At 44.9% G+C, this 18180-nt stretch overlaps 1 protein-coding gene across 4 annotated transcripts in view; it reads left to right on the top strand.

Annotated features, from left to right (window-relative positions):
- The window catches only part of SH3BP2 (SH3 domain binding protein 2), a 109951-nt gene extending 104993 nt beyond the window's left edge, over positions 1–4958 (top strand). For all 4 annotated transcript variants that reach the window (XM_073574461.1, XM_073574463.1, XM_073574460.1 and 1 more), the window contains exons 12-13: positions 1141–1200; positions 2862–4958. In XM_073574461.1, coding sequence (XP_073430562.1) covers positions 1141–1200; positions 2862–3002 — 201 coding nt within the window. In that variant the 3' untranslated portion in view covers positions 3003–4958. The remainder of the gene's footprint in view (positions 1–1140; positions 1201–2861) is intronic.
- Positions 4959–18180: the final 13222 nt, after the last annotated feature.

The raw sequence follows: 18180 nt of genomic DNA, 5'->3' as shown, positions 1-18180 counted from the left end.
GATGGAGCCATGTACCGTAAAATCCTGAGTGACAACCTCATTTCCTCCTCCAGGATATTAAAAATGGGTTATGGCTGGGTCTTCCAGCAAGACAATGACCCAAAACATACAGCCAAGGCAGCAAAGGAGTGGCTCAAAAAGAAGCACATTAAGGTCATGGAGTGGCCTAGCCAGTCTCCAGACATTAATCCCATAGAAAACTTATGGAGAGAGTTGAAGCTCCGAGTTGCCAAGCGACAGCCTTAAAATCTTAATGATTTAGAGATGATCTGCAAAGATGAGTGGACCAAAATTCCTCCTGACATGTGAGCAAACCTCATCAACTACAAAAATTGTCTTAATGCTGTGCTTGCCACCAAGGATTTTGCCACCAAGTATTAAGTCTTGCTTGCCAGAGGGATCAAATGCTTATTTCTCACTGCAATATGCACATAAATTTATATGATTTATACAATGTGATTTTCTGGAATTTATTTTTTATATTCTATCGATCAATGTTAAAATTAACCTACCATGAAAATGATAGACTGTTCATGTCTTTGATCTCTTTATGAGTTTGTAAGTTTGCCCAGTGACAAATACTTGTTTCCCCCACTGTATATATTACTCAGTGGTGGAACTAAATTTTTGTCATTTTTATATACGGTAATTTTTTTAAATACATTTTTTTTTTTAAAACTCATGCTCCGTTGGATAACAGATATAAATTTGTGCCCCAAACATATGTTTTACCTCTATAGTGGTGTATAAATAATAATGACAGACATTCCGTGCAATTTTCTTGAATGTTCTCTATATTTTCGGTGTAGCATTTTTTTAATATATGAAGGGTAGTTCAGGGAGGGTTTGTTAATCCTATGGTCTATATGGGCCCGATGGAGCAAATTTGCTTAACAAACTGGACTAAAAAGATGGAGAAGGACCTGGTGCATCCCCCTTTTTTTTTTTTTTTTTTTTTTGGGATTACCTTGATATTTATGAAGTGTCTGGAAAATTATTGGTGTGTGGGATGGCATATGTAGGAAAAATAAAAAAGGAAACAAATATCAGTTTTGTAAGCTACAGGATTTATTTGCTTCTGATTAGTTTTTATTACTGCATGCAATGTTACCTAATAACTGATAAAATATTTTTTTTAAGGTCCTAGTTGTATGGGATAAATTGGAATCCAAATTAAGAAATTACCGAATTTTTGAAAAGGTTTGTTTTTTGTTTTCCTTTACATTTATTCATTGTTTCTATGTACAAAATGTTTTATATGTGATGCTGAGTCACTATTCACGGACAAGCCGTGAGACAGGGTAGTCAGAAGGTTCAAGGTCAGACACCAGGAGGGCTTGTAGCACAGAGGGGCAAGACAAAGGCATGGTCAAAGTCACTGGTTAAATACCAGAAGGGTTTGTCAAGATAAAGGAGTAAGAAAAATGTAGGCCAAGTTCGAGGTCTTGTACCTGAGGTCACAGAGCGTGAAGAACAAAAGGCATAATCCACATCAATAGTCAAGACAAATCCAAGGTCCGGCCACAAGATCAGGAAATCAGACACAGAGCTCAGGACACACATCACTGAGCAAAGCTACAACTGGCAATGGTCTGCTTATAGCTAGTCAGTTAAATAGCTAGCGAATTATCAAGCATGGGAGGCACCTGTAGGAAAGTCCACAGGCTAGGCCAGATTGAGCAGCAGGGCTGTCAATCAAAATAGTGACAGCCCAGCAGGCTCCAGCCTACGATTGGACAACTGGACTGCCACTCAAAATACTGACAGTCGAGCACACTCCAGACAGATCCTGTAGGGTGACTGAGCTGACACTCACAGTAAGTGATGAAACCGTGGCATTATATATCACACTCAGGTATCTATGAATCCTTCCCATTGGATGCGCTTTGTACCTTCATTTTTTTGTTTTGTTTTTTCATATTATGTTTTATACTATGACCAGCTGAATTTTTCTTAATTTTGGAGTTGGAGTGTCTGGAATGTACTCAGTAACTTTTATTATTTTTGGATGGGTGAGGGAAAAAAGAGCTATTCTGCGACTATTTTGAAATTCTATTTTTAAGACATTCATCTGATTGTATAAATGACTTGACCTGACGTTTACAATGTCATATATTTTTCATGTTCACATAATAGAAACGCTATTCAAAATAAAAAAAAAAGTCCCACTGCATCCATGTGTCATAAATGATATGATCATTTTATCGATTAAGTCGTTATGGACATGGTGACATAAATTATGTTTTTTATTTATTTTTTTTCCATAATATAGCATTTTGTGAAGGGAAAACACTTTTTTGTGTGTGCATTTTATCTTATTTTTTTTTTACTTAACCCACTTGATTTTTTTTTTTCCTTTCTCTGTTTTTAGTCCCGCTATTGTACTTGCTGATGTGTAGCCTAATAGGCTTACATCAGCGGCAGACCTTTGTTCTTTTACATATTGATAAAGGGTAGGCTCACACTACCATGTGAAAAAAACAAGTTTCATCCAAAAAAGTGGGACAATTCTTTACTCACTTGTCATCCGTGTACAATCTGGTTTTTTTAACAGCAGCTATTACTAATTTACAGGACCATTTAGTTTTTTGTTTTACAGAATTGCAATGTATCCATAAAAATCAGATGCTAAACTGTGGCTCCATGTGGCATCTGTTTTTTTGTTCACCCATAGACTTGAATGGGTGAGTTTCATCCTATGTATTGAGGAAACTCAATCACACTGTGATTTTATTGAGCCAGTGAAAAAAAACACTCACGCTGCACCGCCCCATTAAGCAACATTGGTCCGACAGCACTCAAACAAAAAATGCTGTTGTGTGAACAATGCCTTATTCTGATATAAATTTCTGTCTCTACAGGACTGCAATGTTTACCTTGAGGCAGAGATGTTTTTTCCAGACCTTGCTACATTGGTTGAACACTACTATGGCAACCCATTGCCCAGTCACGATACACTAGTTCTAAAATATGCCTATGGATGCTCAAATAACCCCAGGTGACAAGATTGTGAACATTTGGTTTTATTCAGGATGCATATTAAATTCTAAAGATATGGACCTGCGATGGGGTTTACAAGGACCCCAGGTAGAGGCACCTCAGTAAAATCTATAGATATGGACATTCATTGGGGTTCACCAAGACAAATGGTAGAGGCAAGTGTGTAGTGAGGAGAGGAATACACGTGGTTTATGATACAACTGTGAACGCATGTTCCTAAGAAGTTTGATTCATCCTAAAAATAGCTGACTCCTGCCGTGACTACTTCCTTGCTGTGTTACTTCCTTTCCAAGGGGAATGAAAGACAGAGGTACATATAATGGAAGAATCAGTTGAGAAGGAATCTGGAAAGATCATGTCCTCTCAGAAGATATGGAGAAGCGATAAATGTAAAAGTTCTTAGAAATAGAGTCCAACCAATATGCAGAATATTTCTTTCCTTTATTCTATCAAGTCATTCATTTTGCGTGTGAGGATGTTTTACAGAGAAAACAGACTTCGTTGAGAATATTTGGAATACCGTAGTTCTTTTCCAATATTTTGCTTCCATACTTCAGTCTTGAAAATCATAGTCCGGAATCAAAAGTAGAAATATTTTAAAAGTATTACATGGGTGCAGATGTTACAGACTGTGTTGACTTTTGCAAGCATTTTTTTTTGTTGCTTTTATGTATCTAAAGTTTGGCAATAGTTTTGATTTAAAAACAAATCTACCATTTTGTTTTTAAACTTTTTCTACAAGTCTATGGCCCAGATCCATTCTTGCTGTTTTTCCATTTTTCTGGAGTACTTTTCTCCTTTTTAGTGGCTTTAGTATTTGCATTTTATTTGCCACTTTTTAAGTTGTCATTCTTTTTTTTATAGTGGTTGTCCAGGTCTTTCACATTGATGGCACATCCAACACCCGGCACCCATCAACTGTTCCCAATGTCGGCGGCAGCCAGAAGTGCTCAATTATGGAGCTGCACAGTATAGTGGCCGTTGTCAAGTACCGCACATCTGCCCCCTATTCGAATCCATAGGGGGTGGATGTGCAGTACCCGGACGCAGCCACTATTCGGTTGACTTAGCTGTGCAGTTCTGTAACTGAGCAGTTCCGTCCGACACCGGGAACAGCTGACCACCGGGGGTGCCGGGTATCGCACCCCCACCAATTAGACATTGATGACCTATCATCCTAAGGATAGGCCATCAATGTTAAAGTCCCAGAGAACCCCTTTAAGTTTTTTTGTTATATTTCCCTGACGGCTTTGCTTATTATCCAGATGTTTTAGACAGATTCATGAACTTTTATCAAACATTGCATTTTTTTTGGTGCATTTCAGATCAGTGTCCCCGTCTGGGGTAAGGCTTCTAGAGAAGTTTTAATTTGACTCATCTTCGCGACTTTTTTTCAGAATTTTTGACTTACGGTGCTAAAAATAGTCACAAAAAAATGGTTAAACACAAAAATAAAAAAATATTTTTGATCTTGTGCCAAATTCATGAACCATATGCACCATTTTGAAAAATTTGGCATAAGAAAGCATCAGGGGCGAAAAAATAAAATCTGGGCCTGTGTGCTGATATGGCCGCAGACTCCAAACAATATGGCTTAAACAGTGTCCTTTGATCTTGCAGTCATGGGTTGGCATAGGAGTCGCATGCACAATATTGTAGGATATTTCCTTTTGATTTACTAAAACTTAATTTTTTTTATTTTAGAGACATTGGAGTTATTTAAAAAAAATGGTCGCAAAAGTGTATGTACCCTTTAATGTATCAGTTCCAAAAAATGAGGTTTTTTTTTTTCTTATGTGACACAGGAATATTTTCAGATTTCGAAGGAAAACTAATTGTTACGTCGTATTACAAAGGTATTTTGTACACTACAGAAAGATCACCTGTGTCCGTGTATGTTTTTGTGTAAATTATAAGGCTGTTTCATTTTTAATTTAAAATAATACTAAACTTGCTAACTGTTGCTGTGTTTTCTTTGTTTTTAAAGATAGTTCAAATGACGTAGTCATATTGAACTATTTTCTTTGTTTTCTTATATGCAGTGTATAGAAGTGATGGTCTATGCCACGTACTCAGGGAGGGTACAAAAGGCATCTTTCTAAAACAATTATTAATTACTGGTTGTAATGAGCATTTGAAAAGAATATATAAATACCACTGGAGTAGTCACAATGGACTCGTCCCCAGTGGGAGGAAATGTCATCAAATACTAACCAACCATGTGTCATCTACAGAAGGGTCCACATAGCCTTTCTGCTACCTGAGAGGTAAACTAATAGGTGAAGTGAATACTGAGTAAGAACAGAGTACAGTATATGGACCATACAGTAGTTTCGTTAATCCAATCTGTCCGACCCATGTCTGGAGGGAGTGGGGCAAAGCCCTCCAAAACTTATCAGTCACTATGCGGTCCAGCATGGCCATGGGGGACAACACCTCAGGCTGCAACCACTTTTGTAACAGGTGCATCAGGTCATAATACTGGGACCGAGCCAGCTTGGAGGGGGTAAACTCCCACTGGTGTACCCGCTGGGCTCGAACTATCACATTTACCCCAAGACATGCCAGTATCTCACCCTTGACGTCCGTGTAGTCCGCCCTTTGCTCCGTGGGTAGGTCCCGATACACTTTCAAAGGTCCTGGGGCCAGAAACGGAGCGATGATTTCTGCCCACTGGTCCCTGGGTAGCTTCTCTCTCAGCGACTCCTTCGAACATCTCCAGGTACGCCTCCACATCTTCCGACTTCTCCATTTTGGGAACCGCTGTACGAACCACTTTCCGGACATCTTGGATTCCCTGGTTAGATCCTTTTGTCTGAACTGCCGTGATATGCTGTATCAACAGCTGATTGGTTTCCTGCTGCTGCTGCATAGCCTGCTGCTGCATAGCCTCCTGCTGCTGCTGCCGCATGGCCTCCTGCTGCTGTTGCATAGCCTGCTGTTGCTGTGTAACCTGCTGCTGCATAGCCTGCTGCTGTGTAACCTGCTGCTGCATAGCCTGCTGCTGTGTAGCCTGCTGCTGCTGCATAGCCTGCTGTTGCTGTGTAACCTGCTGCTGCATAGCCTGCTGCTGTGTAGCCTGCTGCTGCTGCATAGCCTGCTGTTGCTGTGTAACCTGCTGCTGCATAGCCTGCTGTTGCTGTGTAGCTTGCTGCTGCATAGCCTGCTACTGTGTAGCCTGCTGTTGCTGTGTAACCTGCTGCTGCATAGCCTGCTGCTGCGTAGCTTGCTGCTGCTGCATAGCCTGCTGTTGCTGTGTAGCTTGCTGCTGCATAGCCTGCTGCTGCTGTCGCATGGCCTCTATGAGCGTTTTCACCGTGGCCTCCATTTCTGGAAAGTTCCACGCCTGGGTCTGTGCCACTCGTTTCACCCAGGACATAGGCTGGGGTACAAATCAAAAATAAGAAAAACAGCCTGGCCTCAATGCGTTTGCCCGCATTCAGTCCACCATTTGTAGGGATTTGCTCTGGTAGGTAATGGCAGGGCTGCAGTAATGAGGCAACACACAGGCTTAAAGTCCAATTTCAGTGGTTTAAGGTCACGTTGCAAACAGCAGATTAACAGAAAGTAAGGAAAAACATAAATATACTCCAGCTTGGAGAACCACTGGTCCCAGACTCACCCCTTGCACGGGATGGGCTTAACTAAGCGGCTGCCAGGTCTGCAGCATCCGCCAGGTGCCATTCCCAGGGTTCTTGAGAGTCTTGCTGCTATAGTCCTGCAGCACGGGGATCCTGTATACAAGTTCAGGCTAAGTCCATCCAGGTTCCTGTAGCTTCCAGACACACTCACCATATGCCAAACACCAACCTCCATTACATAGCCCATAACCCCTCCTACAAGTGAGGTAGACATCACATGGGCTGACCACGTGACCATGACATTATTGCAGGTCCTGTCTTTAGGGAAAAACCTGGCCAAACATTAATCTGTTGGGAGAAATATATCTCCCATCTAGTAAAACACCCTTTACTGTACATATATATATATACAGTACAGACCAAAAGTTTGGACACACCTTCTCATTCAAAGAATTTTCTTTATTTTCATGACTATGAAAATTTGTAGATTCACTCTGAAGGCATCAAAACTATGAATTAACATGTGGAATTATATAATTAACAAGAAAGTGTGAAACAACTGAAAATATGTCTTATATTCTAGGTTCTTCAAAGTAGCCACCTTTTGCTTTGACTACTGCTTTGCACACTCTTGGCATTCTCTTGATGAGCTTCAAGAGGTAGTCACCAGAAATAATCTTCCAACAGTCTTGAAGGAGTTCCCAGAGATGCTTAGCACTTGTTGGCCCTTTTGACTTCACTCTGCGGTCCAGCTCACCCCAAACCATCTCGATTGGGTTCAGGTCTGGTGACTGTGCAGGCCAGTTCATCTGGCGTAGCACTCCATCACTCTCCTTCTTGGTCAAATAGCCCTTACATAGCCCTTATACAATTCCACATGTGTTAATTCATAGTTTTGATGCCTTCAGAGTGAATCTATAATTTTCACAGTCATGAAATAAAAGAAAACTCTTTGAATGAGAAGGCGTGTACAAACTTTTGGTCTGTACTGTATGTATATATATATATATATATATATATATATTTCATAGAGTTCTACATAGCAGAATAGCCTCTAAATCAATTGCCGGCTTCTGTATAATCAATCCAAAACCCGACATGAAATGACACATGGTTTACATACAGTAGACCATTTCATTTCATGTATTTTTTATATGTCTTTGACTAATAATTAAATTAGGGTTTGTGTGTAAAATTTGGGACATCTAGGTGTTAAATTAAGGGGTTAATTCGTTGAAAAAAATGCGTGGGCTCCCGTGGTAAAATCACAACCAGAGAGGGAAAGCAGGTGAGTGAGGGCAGATTTTAATAGCCTTGAGAGGGTCCATTGTTTTTGGCCCCCCCGGCTACAAAAATCTGCCCTCAGACACCCCAGAAAAGGCGCATCTACACTCACTGGCCACTTTATTAGGTACACCTGTCCAACTGTGTGTTAAGACTTAATTTCTAATCAGCCAATCACATGGCGGCAACTCAGTGCATTTAGGCATGTAGACATGGTCAAGACAATCTCCTGCAGTTCAAACCGAGCATCAGTATGGGGAAGAAAGGTGATTTGAGTGCCTTTGAACGTGGCATGATTGTTGGTGCCAGAAGGGCTGGTCTGAGTATTTCAGAAACTGCTGATCTACTGGGATTTTCACGCACAACCATCTCTAGGGTTTACAGAGAATGGTCCGAAAAAGAAAAAAAATCCAGTGAGCGGCAGTTCTGTGGCCGGAAATGCCTTGTTGATGCCAGAGGTCAGAGGAGAATGGGCAGACTGGTTCGAGCTGATAGAAAGGCAACAGTGACTCAAATTGCCACCCGTTACAACCAAGGTAGGCAGAAGAGCATCTCTGAACGCACAGTGCGTCGAACTTTGAGGCAGATGGGCTACAGCAGCAGAAGACCACACTGGGTACCACTCCTCTCAGCTAAGAACAGGAAACTGAGGCTACAATTTGCACAAGCTCATCGAAATTGGACAGTAGAAGATTGGAAAAATGTTGCCTGGTCTGATGAGTCTCGATTTCTGCTGCGACATTCGGATGGTAGGGTCAGAATTTGGCGTAAACAACATGAAAGCATGGATCCATCCTGCCTTGTATCAATGGTTCAGGCTGGTGGTGGTGGTGTCATGGTGTGGGGAATTTTTTCTTGGCACTCTTTGGGCCCCTTGGTACCAATTGAGCATCGTTGCAACGCCACAGCCTACCTGAGTATTGTTGCTGACCATGTCCATCCCTTTATGACCACAATGTACCCAACATCTGATGGCTACTTTCAGCAGGATAATGCGCCATGTCATAAAGCTCGAATCATCTCAGATTGGTTTCTTGAACATGACAATGAGTTCACTGTACTCAAATGGCCTCCTCAGTCACCAGATCTCAATCCAATAGAGCATCTTTGGGATGTGGTGGAACGGGAGATTCGCATCAGGGATGTGCAGCCGACAAATCTGCGCCAACTGTGTGATGCCATCATGTCAATATGGTCCAAAATCTCTGAGGAATGCTTCCAGCACCTTGTTGAATCTCTGCCACGAAGAATTGAGGCAGTTCTGAAGGCAAAAGGGGGTCCAACCCCTTACTAGCATGGTGTACCTAATAAAGTGGCCAGTGAGTGTATAAGATGCGCTTTATCTGGCACTTATCCTCTCTATTCCCATTGCCCTGTAGCGGTGGCTGATGGGTTAATAAGAATGGGTTATTGTCACCTTGCGCCTTTTCTGGCACTTATCTTCTCTATTCCCATTGCCCTGTAGCAGTGGCTAATGGGTTAATAAGAATAGGTTAATGTCACCTTGCTATTGGAAGGTGACATTAAGCCGATTAATAATGGAGATGTGTCAATAAGACACTTATCCATTATTAACCCTAGACTAGTAAAGGGTTAAAAAACACACACAGACATTAATGAAAAATTATTTAATGAAATAAAGACACCACATTTTTGACAAGATTTATTCCTCTGCTAATCCAAAAATAAACCTGTAACAAAAATACAATTAAAAAACAATATCCTTACCTCTCCACTGGTCAGTCAGGTCCCCCGCTGCAATCCATCAGAAGTGGTTTAGTGGTTTAGAACGGGACCGGTGCTAATGCGACCAGCCCGATGTAATCCACTGCCAGAATGAATTAGTTCCTCTTCTCCGTGGCTGCCCGGAGATGAACTAATGAGCCTGAGAAAGTTTCTGCATTTTTTCCCACGCTCATCAGTTCTCCTCAGGTCAGCCAGCGACATCAGTGAGGCTGCGCAGCGTCCCTTCAAATTTTACTACAAGACCCATATTTCTAATGATACCCATAGCCTGCTGGAGTAAGTGACAGAGTCAGCTACTTTGTGCTCCGTCACAATTCTTAATAGTTTGGCCATTTTCTCCTGTAGGCAGCGGAGCTGCAGGAATCGCTCCCTACCCACCGCATATGAGTGCAATCTGGCCAGGGGCCCCCCTGGATCCTCCGTGCTCGATAAACAGGCCAGACTGCCCTCAGTGTTAGCCGCCCTACAGGGTCCCCCCTCCACCTCCGGGCCCCGCTGCAGCCACATCGGCTGCACATGCAGTATGTCCTCCCCTGAGTGGAGCAGGTGGAAGTATTGCAAGTGCCGGGGCCCTGAGCAAGCGGGGGGGGGGCACTCATGGGCGCTGGCCCCTGGCTCTCATAGCGCACCGATGTACCCGATGGAGAGTGGGCTCTTGCCCTGGTGTGCCAGATGCTGACGCCGGCCCTGGTTGTGAGCGAGTGTGATGCCACGTCAAAGACTGTGTGCGCCACATCCTCTCACTTACCATACCTCCTGGGATCTGTGTAAGGCCGGTTTCACACTAGCGCATTTTCAGCGCGCGCACGGCCGGGGGTAGCTCCGCCCCCGATCCGGCTCTCTGCCCGGCGTGCCCGCCCCTTCCTTGTAGCGCCGCCTCCTAGCGGACAGCGGCGCCTGCGATCGGCGCACCCTATCTTTAGCATAGGGTGCGCCGATCGTGCGCAGGCCGTGCGCTAGTTGCGCTTTGACCTGCGCTGCGCACTTTTGACGGTGCGCCGTGCGCGCCAAAATCCGAAAAGTTTGATTTTGGCGCGCACGGCGCACCGTCAAAAGTGCGCAGCGCAGGTCAAAGCGCAACTAGCGCACGGCCTGCGCACGATCGGCGCACCCTATGCTAAAGATAGGGTGCGCCGATCGCAGGCGCCGCTGTCCGCTAGGAGGCGGCGCTACAAGGAAGGGGCGGGCACGCCGGGCAGAGAGCCGGATCGGGGGCGGAGCTACCCCCGGCCGTGCGCGCGCTGAAAATGCGCTAATGTGAAACCGGCCTTAAACAGATGGGACACATAGGGCATCTGTGTAAAACTGTACCAAGCTGACCGTATGTGTCCCTAGGGGTACGGAACGTCATGTTGGTGAAAATGGGGAGACCACATTACAAGATCCGTCTGATGTAATAGCGACAACAAGCGGGGTGGCGAGGTGCGGGTTCATCACAGTCAGCCTTTCTGAAAAGGACTTAACCAGCCCAGAAATAATCACATGATTGGGACATACAGGGCTGCCATCAGGGCATTACTGCTCACCGGGCCCTACCGACACGCTAAACCGGGCCCTCGGCGCTGCGGCAAATGATCGCTATTGACATGCGGGCCCACGCCCGCACATTAATAGTTAACAGCCGCCAGCCAATCGGAGGCTGGCAGCTGACGTCCTCCGCAGCGCGCACCTCGCCGGCGTCTGACGTCATTGTCAGTCGCCGGCGAGCGCGCGCTTCTGCATGGAGGGACGCCCGGAGCTTCGCCATTGGAGCGTGGCCAGGTAAGAAGAGCTTGTGTTTTTTGTTTTTTTTTTATTTATTGAGAGCGGCGATCTGGGGGGCCCGGGGCAGATGGCAGAATGCTGGACACTATGGGGGCAGAATGCTGGTGACGATGGGGCAAAATGCTGGTGATGATGGGGGCAGAATGCTGGCGACGATGGGGGCAGAATGCTGGTGACAATGGGGGCAGAATGCTGGACACTATGGGGGCAGAATGCTGGTGACGATGGGGCAGAATGCTGGACACGATGGGGCAGAATGCTGGACACGATGAGGCAGAATGCTGGGCACGATGGGGCAGAATGCTGGGCACGATGGGGCAGATTGCTGGACACGATGGGGGCAGAATGCTGGGCACGATGGGGGGCAGAATGCTGGGCACGATGGGGGGCAGAATGCTGGTGATGATGGGGCAGAATGCTGGACACTATGGGGGCAGAATGCTGGACACTATGGGGGCAGAATGCTGGTGACGATGGGGCAGAATGCTGGACACGATGGGGCAGAATGCTGGGCACGATGGGGCAGATTGCTGGACACGATGGGGCAGATTGCTGGACACGATGGGGGCAGAATGCTGGGCACGATGGGGGCAGAATGCTGGGCACGATGGGGGCAGAATGCTGGGTACGATGGGGGCAGAATGCTGGGCACGATGGGGGGCAGAATGCTGGTGATGATGGGGCAGAATGCTGGACATGATGGGGGCAGAATGCTGGACATGAAGGGGGCAGAATGCTGGACACGATGGGGCAGAATTCTGGTGACGATGGGGGCAGAATGCTGGGCACGATGAAGCAGAATGCTGGACACGATGGGGCAGAATGCTGGACACGATGGGGGCAGAATGCTGGACACGATGGGGGCAGAATGCAGGACACGATGGGGGCAGAATGCAGGACACGATGGGGGCAGAATGCAGGACACGATGGGGCAGAATGCTGGACACGATGGGGCAGAATGCTGGTGACGATGGGGCAGAATGCTGGTGACAATGGGGGCAGAATGCTGGACACGATGGGGCAGAATGCTGGACACTATGGGGGCAGAATGCTGGTGACGATGGGGCAGAATGCTGGACACGATGGGGCAGAATGCTGGGCATGATGGGGCAGATTGCTGGGCATGATGGGGGCAGAATACTGGGCACGATGGGGCAGAATGCTGGGCACGATGGGGCAGAATGCTGGACACGATGGGGGCAGAATGCTGGTGACGATGGGGCAGAATGCTGGACATGATGGGGGCAGAATGCTGGACATGATGGGGGCAGAATGCTGGACACGATGGGGCAGAATGCTGGACACGATGGGGCAGAATGCTGGGCACGATGGGGCAGAATGCTGGGCACGATGGGGCAGATTGCTGGACACGATGGGGCAGATTGCTGGTCATGATGGGGGCAGAATGCTGGGCACGATGGGGGCAGAATGCTTGGCACGATGAAGCAGATTGCTGGACACGATGGGGCAGAATGCTGGACACGATGGGGCAGAATGCTGGACACGATGGGGCAGAATGCTGGACACGATGGGGGCAGAATACTGGACATGATGGGGCAGAATGTGACAGTGAGACACAGGAAGGGGCAGAATGAGATACGGGGCATGATTGGAGACACGGGGCAGAATGGAGATACGGGGCATGATTGGAGACACTGGGTAGGATCAAAGACATGGGGGCATGACTGGAGACACTGGGGGCAGGATTGGAGACAGAAGGGGCAGGGTTGGAGACAGATCGTGCAGGATCATGGGGCAGGATGGATATGATGGAGGAAGATGGGGCAGGATGGGGAGATCATATGGGGCAGAATGGATACTCATGAGGGTGGGATGGGAGAACGTATGGCTGAAGCCAGGAATGAGACACACGGGGGGCTAGGATGGGGGATATTACCACAGGGTCTAATTAAGGGATATTATTACTGTAGTGATGTATTTATTTTATTTTTTGAGTATACTGTTTTAAATGGGGGGGCGGTACTGTTACTGTGTAGAGTGACACTATGTCACCTTTTTTTCTTCATGTGATGTAATGTAGAAGTTGGGAAAAATAAGTAATGCGTCCTGCAAGCAGAGTTCTAGATAACTGTGTTATTTAATGCAAAGACGAGCCCTGGCTGGAAGACGTGATGGCGATCTGTGCTGGATGAAAGATGAAAAACAAAGATGAAGGACTTCACCTAGAGACGTCACTGGTGAGTTAGTGTGTTTCCTATACACTGACACTATACACTGTATAGAGGCCCTGTGTATAGTGTAATTGATCACTGTATTACCAGTACACAGGCACTGCATACTAAGTACAGATCTCCTGTGTATAATGGCACTTATGGTGATAGTATCGTGTTTTTTTTTATTGCTGATCAGTATTGTAGTATTCAGTCACTGTGGTGGTAATATGTGGTCTGTTCATGGTGCGGTGGTATTTGTTCCTTGTATGTGATATTATTGGTCATTTTAAAAATTGAAAAATAAAAATATACCTAAATTGTATCACATATTTTAACAAATATATAATAGGTTACAGTAGATTAGGGCACGGCTAATAGAGTCTACCGTGTTATGGTGGCAGCTTAAAAAATCTTTTGGCCAAAACAAATGCTGCCGGCTATATGTGTGATCTGGTGATGGGAACTGTCAATGTGTGATTGGTGAGAAGTGGAGTTTTTCCAAGCGAGAGCGGTGGGACTTTGGACAGTTCGAGGGGTGGAGGCGGGGCTGGGGTGGGGCCTGGGTGGAGTCTCAAGGGGGCCCAGAAAATTTTACCAGTATGGGGCCCCGAAATTCCTAGTGGCAGCCCTGGAGACATATCTAGCAAGTGAAGAATATTGGGAGTTACGCCCTGTTGGAAAATAAACTACAAGAAGACAAGAGATGAGTAACAGCTTTAATTATAATAATTGAAAACGCACAGACTCTAAACACCATCCAGGCTGTGTCATCTCTGTGATATGCCTCATTAAGACAATTGCATCTAATATTTCAGCATGTGATTTGGATCACAGTGACACCTAGTGGTCTGCTGAGAACCCTGTTGAAAATAATTCTCTGAAGTTAATCTCATTGGATTTACAGCGATATCTAGTGGGGTCTGTTGAAAACCACACTGAATGTTGGTCTCTGTTCCTTATTAGGGATGAGCGAGCACTAAAGTTCTCGGGTGCTTGTTACTCATACCAAGGAATTCCTAAAACTCGGATGCTCGTTTCGAGGAGAGATTATAATGGGAGTCAAAGATAAATCTGAACATTTTTCCAGCAGACAGTACAAAGAGGTCTGAGGGGGCAGTAAAAATGTTGTAATGGATTTAAAAAAAAAGGGCAGAATGGAAGGAGAACAGCATGGGTAAGACCCTGAAATCATCTCTGACTCCCTGATTGCTGCTGAGAACAACGGTGTCACACTTTTACTCCACCAGGACTGACAATAAAACATTCAAAATCGAAGAGAAATTACAGTTTACAGGAAAAAATGTTAAGAAACATTCTTTCCTGTATAATGCTTTTATATAAGGCAAAATCTGAAAAGGATTTAAAAAAAAAAAAATTGTAATTAAAGTTAACCAAAATTGAATTTTTTATTAAAAAATTGGAAATTTCAGTGTAATTTATGAAGGTTGCAAGAACTGCCAAAAATTAGGGACTCTAAGGGACTCAGATGCATCTTGTAATAGACATAAAGGAGGGCCTTATACTCATTCTGTTCAAATTGTCATGTAATGCAACTCCCAGCCTAAAAGAAACATTCCGCCACAGCCCCAGAAAAGGCGCATCCATTAGATGCACCAATTCTGGCGCTTTGTCTCCTTTTCCCACTTGCAGTGGTGTGTTGGCAATATTTTGGGGTTGGTGTCAGCTGTGTAAGTTAGTAATGGGGCAGCGTCTATCAGACTTCTTTCAGTGTGCTTTTTTCTCTTTTTGTCACTGGGTTAGTAATGGGGTGTCTGATAGACGCCTCTCCATTACTACCCTGTGGGCTTGATGTCGGCATACATTATACAGCTGACATCAACCACACAGTCCCATTACCCTGCTTTCCACCATGCCAGGGCAATCGGGAACATTCAAGGATAAGCACCAGAATTGGCACATCTAATGGATGCGCCATTTCTGAGTCGGCTGAGGGATAATCTTATTAGGCTGGGAAGGGGCCAATATCCATGGACCTTCCCATCCTATTAATATCAGCCTCCAGCAGACTGCTTTGCCTTAGCTGGTTATTAAAAATAGGAGGGACCCCACGTCATTTTTTAAGGGTCCCCCCATTTCTAATAACCAGCAAAAGCAAAGCAGACAGCTGTGAGCTGATATTAATAGGTTGGAAAGGTCCATGGATATTGGCCCCTTCCCAGAATAATAAGACCAGCCCTTAGAAGTAGTGAAAATGCACAGGCACCGGCTGGTGAATACTACCATCAGAGTCTCCTGCTCTTGCTGCTATCAGCAAGAGCAGGCGATGCTGATGACAGTTGTAGTCATCAGCTGGCATCTGACCGGTGGAAGAATACTCACTTTCCGGTCACAGCTGCTGGCTCACATGCTGTCCTCCGTGTGACAGTGTGGGAACTGCGATACCCAGCGGCTATCACGAGCAGTGACTTCAGTAAGGTTACCGCCGGTCAGAGACGCTGTTTCCCACGCTGTCACACAGAGTACAGAGTGGAAACAGCCAAATGTTCTGGCCCCCTATTCATTTGAATGGGGTTTCAGGTTCGGAACTATTAATAATATAAATAATAATTTCAGGAACCCAACGGACTTGCCCATACCTAGACTCTACTGCACTGTTAACTATCGCATACATGCAAGCAACAGTATAGATAGACTCATCAAGATGATGTAACACCATAAAATTAAGGACTGCCATTTGCAAAGCACTATCCTTCCTCACTCCTATGACTGAAATGAATGTGTCGACAGCCTTCTACATTGCATTTTATGGCATTTATAGCCCCAACCATGGCTAAGATGGCGCAGGCGTGAAAATTCGCAACTCAATATAAGTCTATGAGAGCGAGAACAAAGCCAAAATGAGCCTCTGATTGACTTCCATTGAGAGCTTGTGACCGTTACCACTGATTTCTTGTAAGTCAGAAGTTGAGGTCACAGGATGGCGGCTGAGCAGCTCCAAAACGAGCAGAAGATGGCAGCTGGTAAGTATAATACTAGGGTCAGAGAACTTAGATTGGTGGCACCACTCCAGCACTGAAATAAAGAAAACTAACAATGGAGTGGTGCTTTAAAAATGTAGAAGCTGGTAGTGAAACTGGTTGTCTTGAGTAGTGCACTCCAGTGCACTGGTGCAGCACTAGAAAAGTCCTGAAAACCGGAGTGTGAGATGCTGATTATAGAGGATGTTAGTCTTAGCTCATTGGAGTGTAGATATGGTAGTAGAGATGTGGGAGAAAATGTAGGACGGTGCAGCACAATAGAGAGTCATGTGGGTGAGTGCAATGACCGGTACAGGGTGGAGGCGTCAGTGTAGCTGCTGGACAGAAATATGAGCCTGACTGCTGCATTCAGGATAATGAGAAATTCATTTAGTGAGAAGAGCAATTAGCAGTGGGTTCGATATGAGAAGGAATCAATGCAACAAGGACAGCTTTTGCAGTTTTGAAAGTATATACGTACCACCAGTACCATAGCTATCGGTTAGGCAAAGGGGGCGGTCGTCCCAGGCCCTGCACTCTGAGGGGAACACCCTGTTCTACGCTACTGTAACTGTATTGGCCTGTGCAGCAGCCCCATACCATTACACTCTGCGGCAGAGCAGGGAGACTTAATCTCTCTGCACTGCCACCTTGCCGCTATGGGGTCCTTGAGCAGAACCTTGCCCCCCATCCATCATCGAGAGTTCAACTGTATCTACAGTACAGACCAAAAGTTTGGACACACCTTCTCATTCAAAGAGTTTTCTTTACTTTCATGACTATGAAAATTGTAGATTCACTCTGAAGGCATCAAAACTATGATTTAACACATGTGGAATTATATAATTAACAAAAAAGTGTGAAACAACGTAAAATATGTCTTATATTCTAGGATCTTCAAAGCAGCCACCTTTTGCTTTGATTATTGCTTTGCACACTCTTGGCATTCTCTTGATGAGAATATTTTCAGTTGTTTCACACTTTTTTGTTAATTATATAATTCCACATGTGTTAATTCATAGTTTTGATGCCTTCAGAGTGAATCTACAATTTTCATAGTCATGAAAGTAAAGAAAACTCTTTGAATGAGAAGGTGTGTCCAAACTTTTGGTCTGTACTGTATATAGAGGCATAGGGGGAATGCGTTATTCTATATAGAGGCCTATAGGGAGTGCATTATACTATAAAAAGGCCTATGGGGTGCACATTATACTATATAGGGGCCTATGGGGAATGTATTATACTATATAGAGGCCTTTGGTGAGTGCATTATACTATATAGAGGGCTATGTGGAGTGTATTATACTATGGAGGCCTATGGGAAGTGCATTATACTATATGGAGGCCTATAGTGAGTGTATTATACTATATGGAGGCCTATGGGGAGTGCATTATACCATATAGTATAATGCACTTCCCATAGGTACAGTGCTGTGCAAATGAATTGGGACAAAGTATTTTTTTAAGTAAAATCGTAAGTTGGTTACCAGTCAGTGATTCAAACCAGTTTTAACTGCTTTGAACAGGTGTGAGTGCCTGTTCAAATCAGTTAAAACTGGTTTGAATCACTGACTGGTAACCAACTTACGATTTTACTTAAAAAATGCTTTGTCCCAATTCATTTGCACAGCACTGTACCTATGGGAAGTGCAT

The sequence above is a fragment of the Dendrobates tinctorius genome, unplaced genomic scaffold (genome assembly GCF_039654945.1).
Source record: "Dendrobates tinctorius isolate UK_male_01 unplaced genomic scaffold, ASM3965494v1 ptg000039l, whole genome shotgun sequence".
Classification (NCBI taxonomy): Eukaryota; Metazoa; Chordata; class Amphibia; order Anura; family Dendrobatidae; genus Dendrobates; species Dendrobates tinctorius.
Note: the sequence above shows the minus strand (reverse complement) of the source record. Positions and strands in the feature narration are given on the sequence as shown.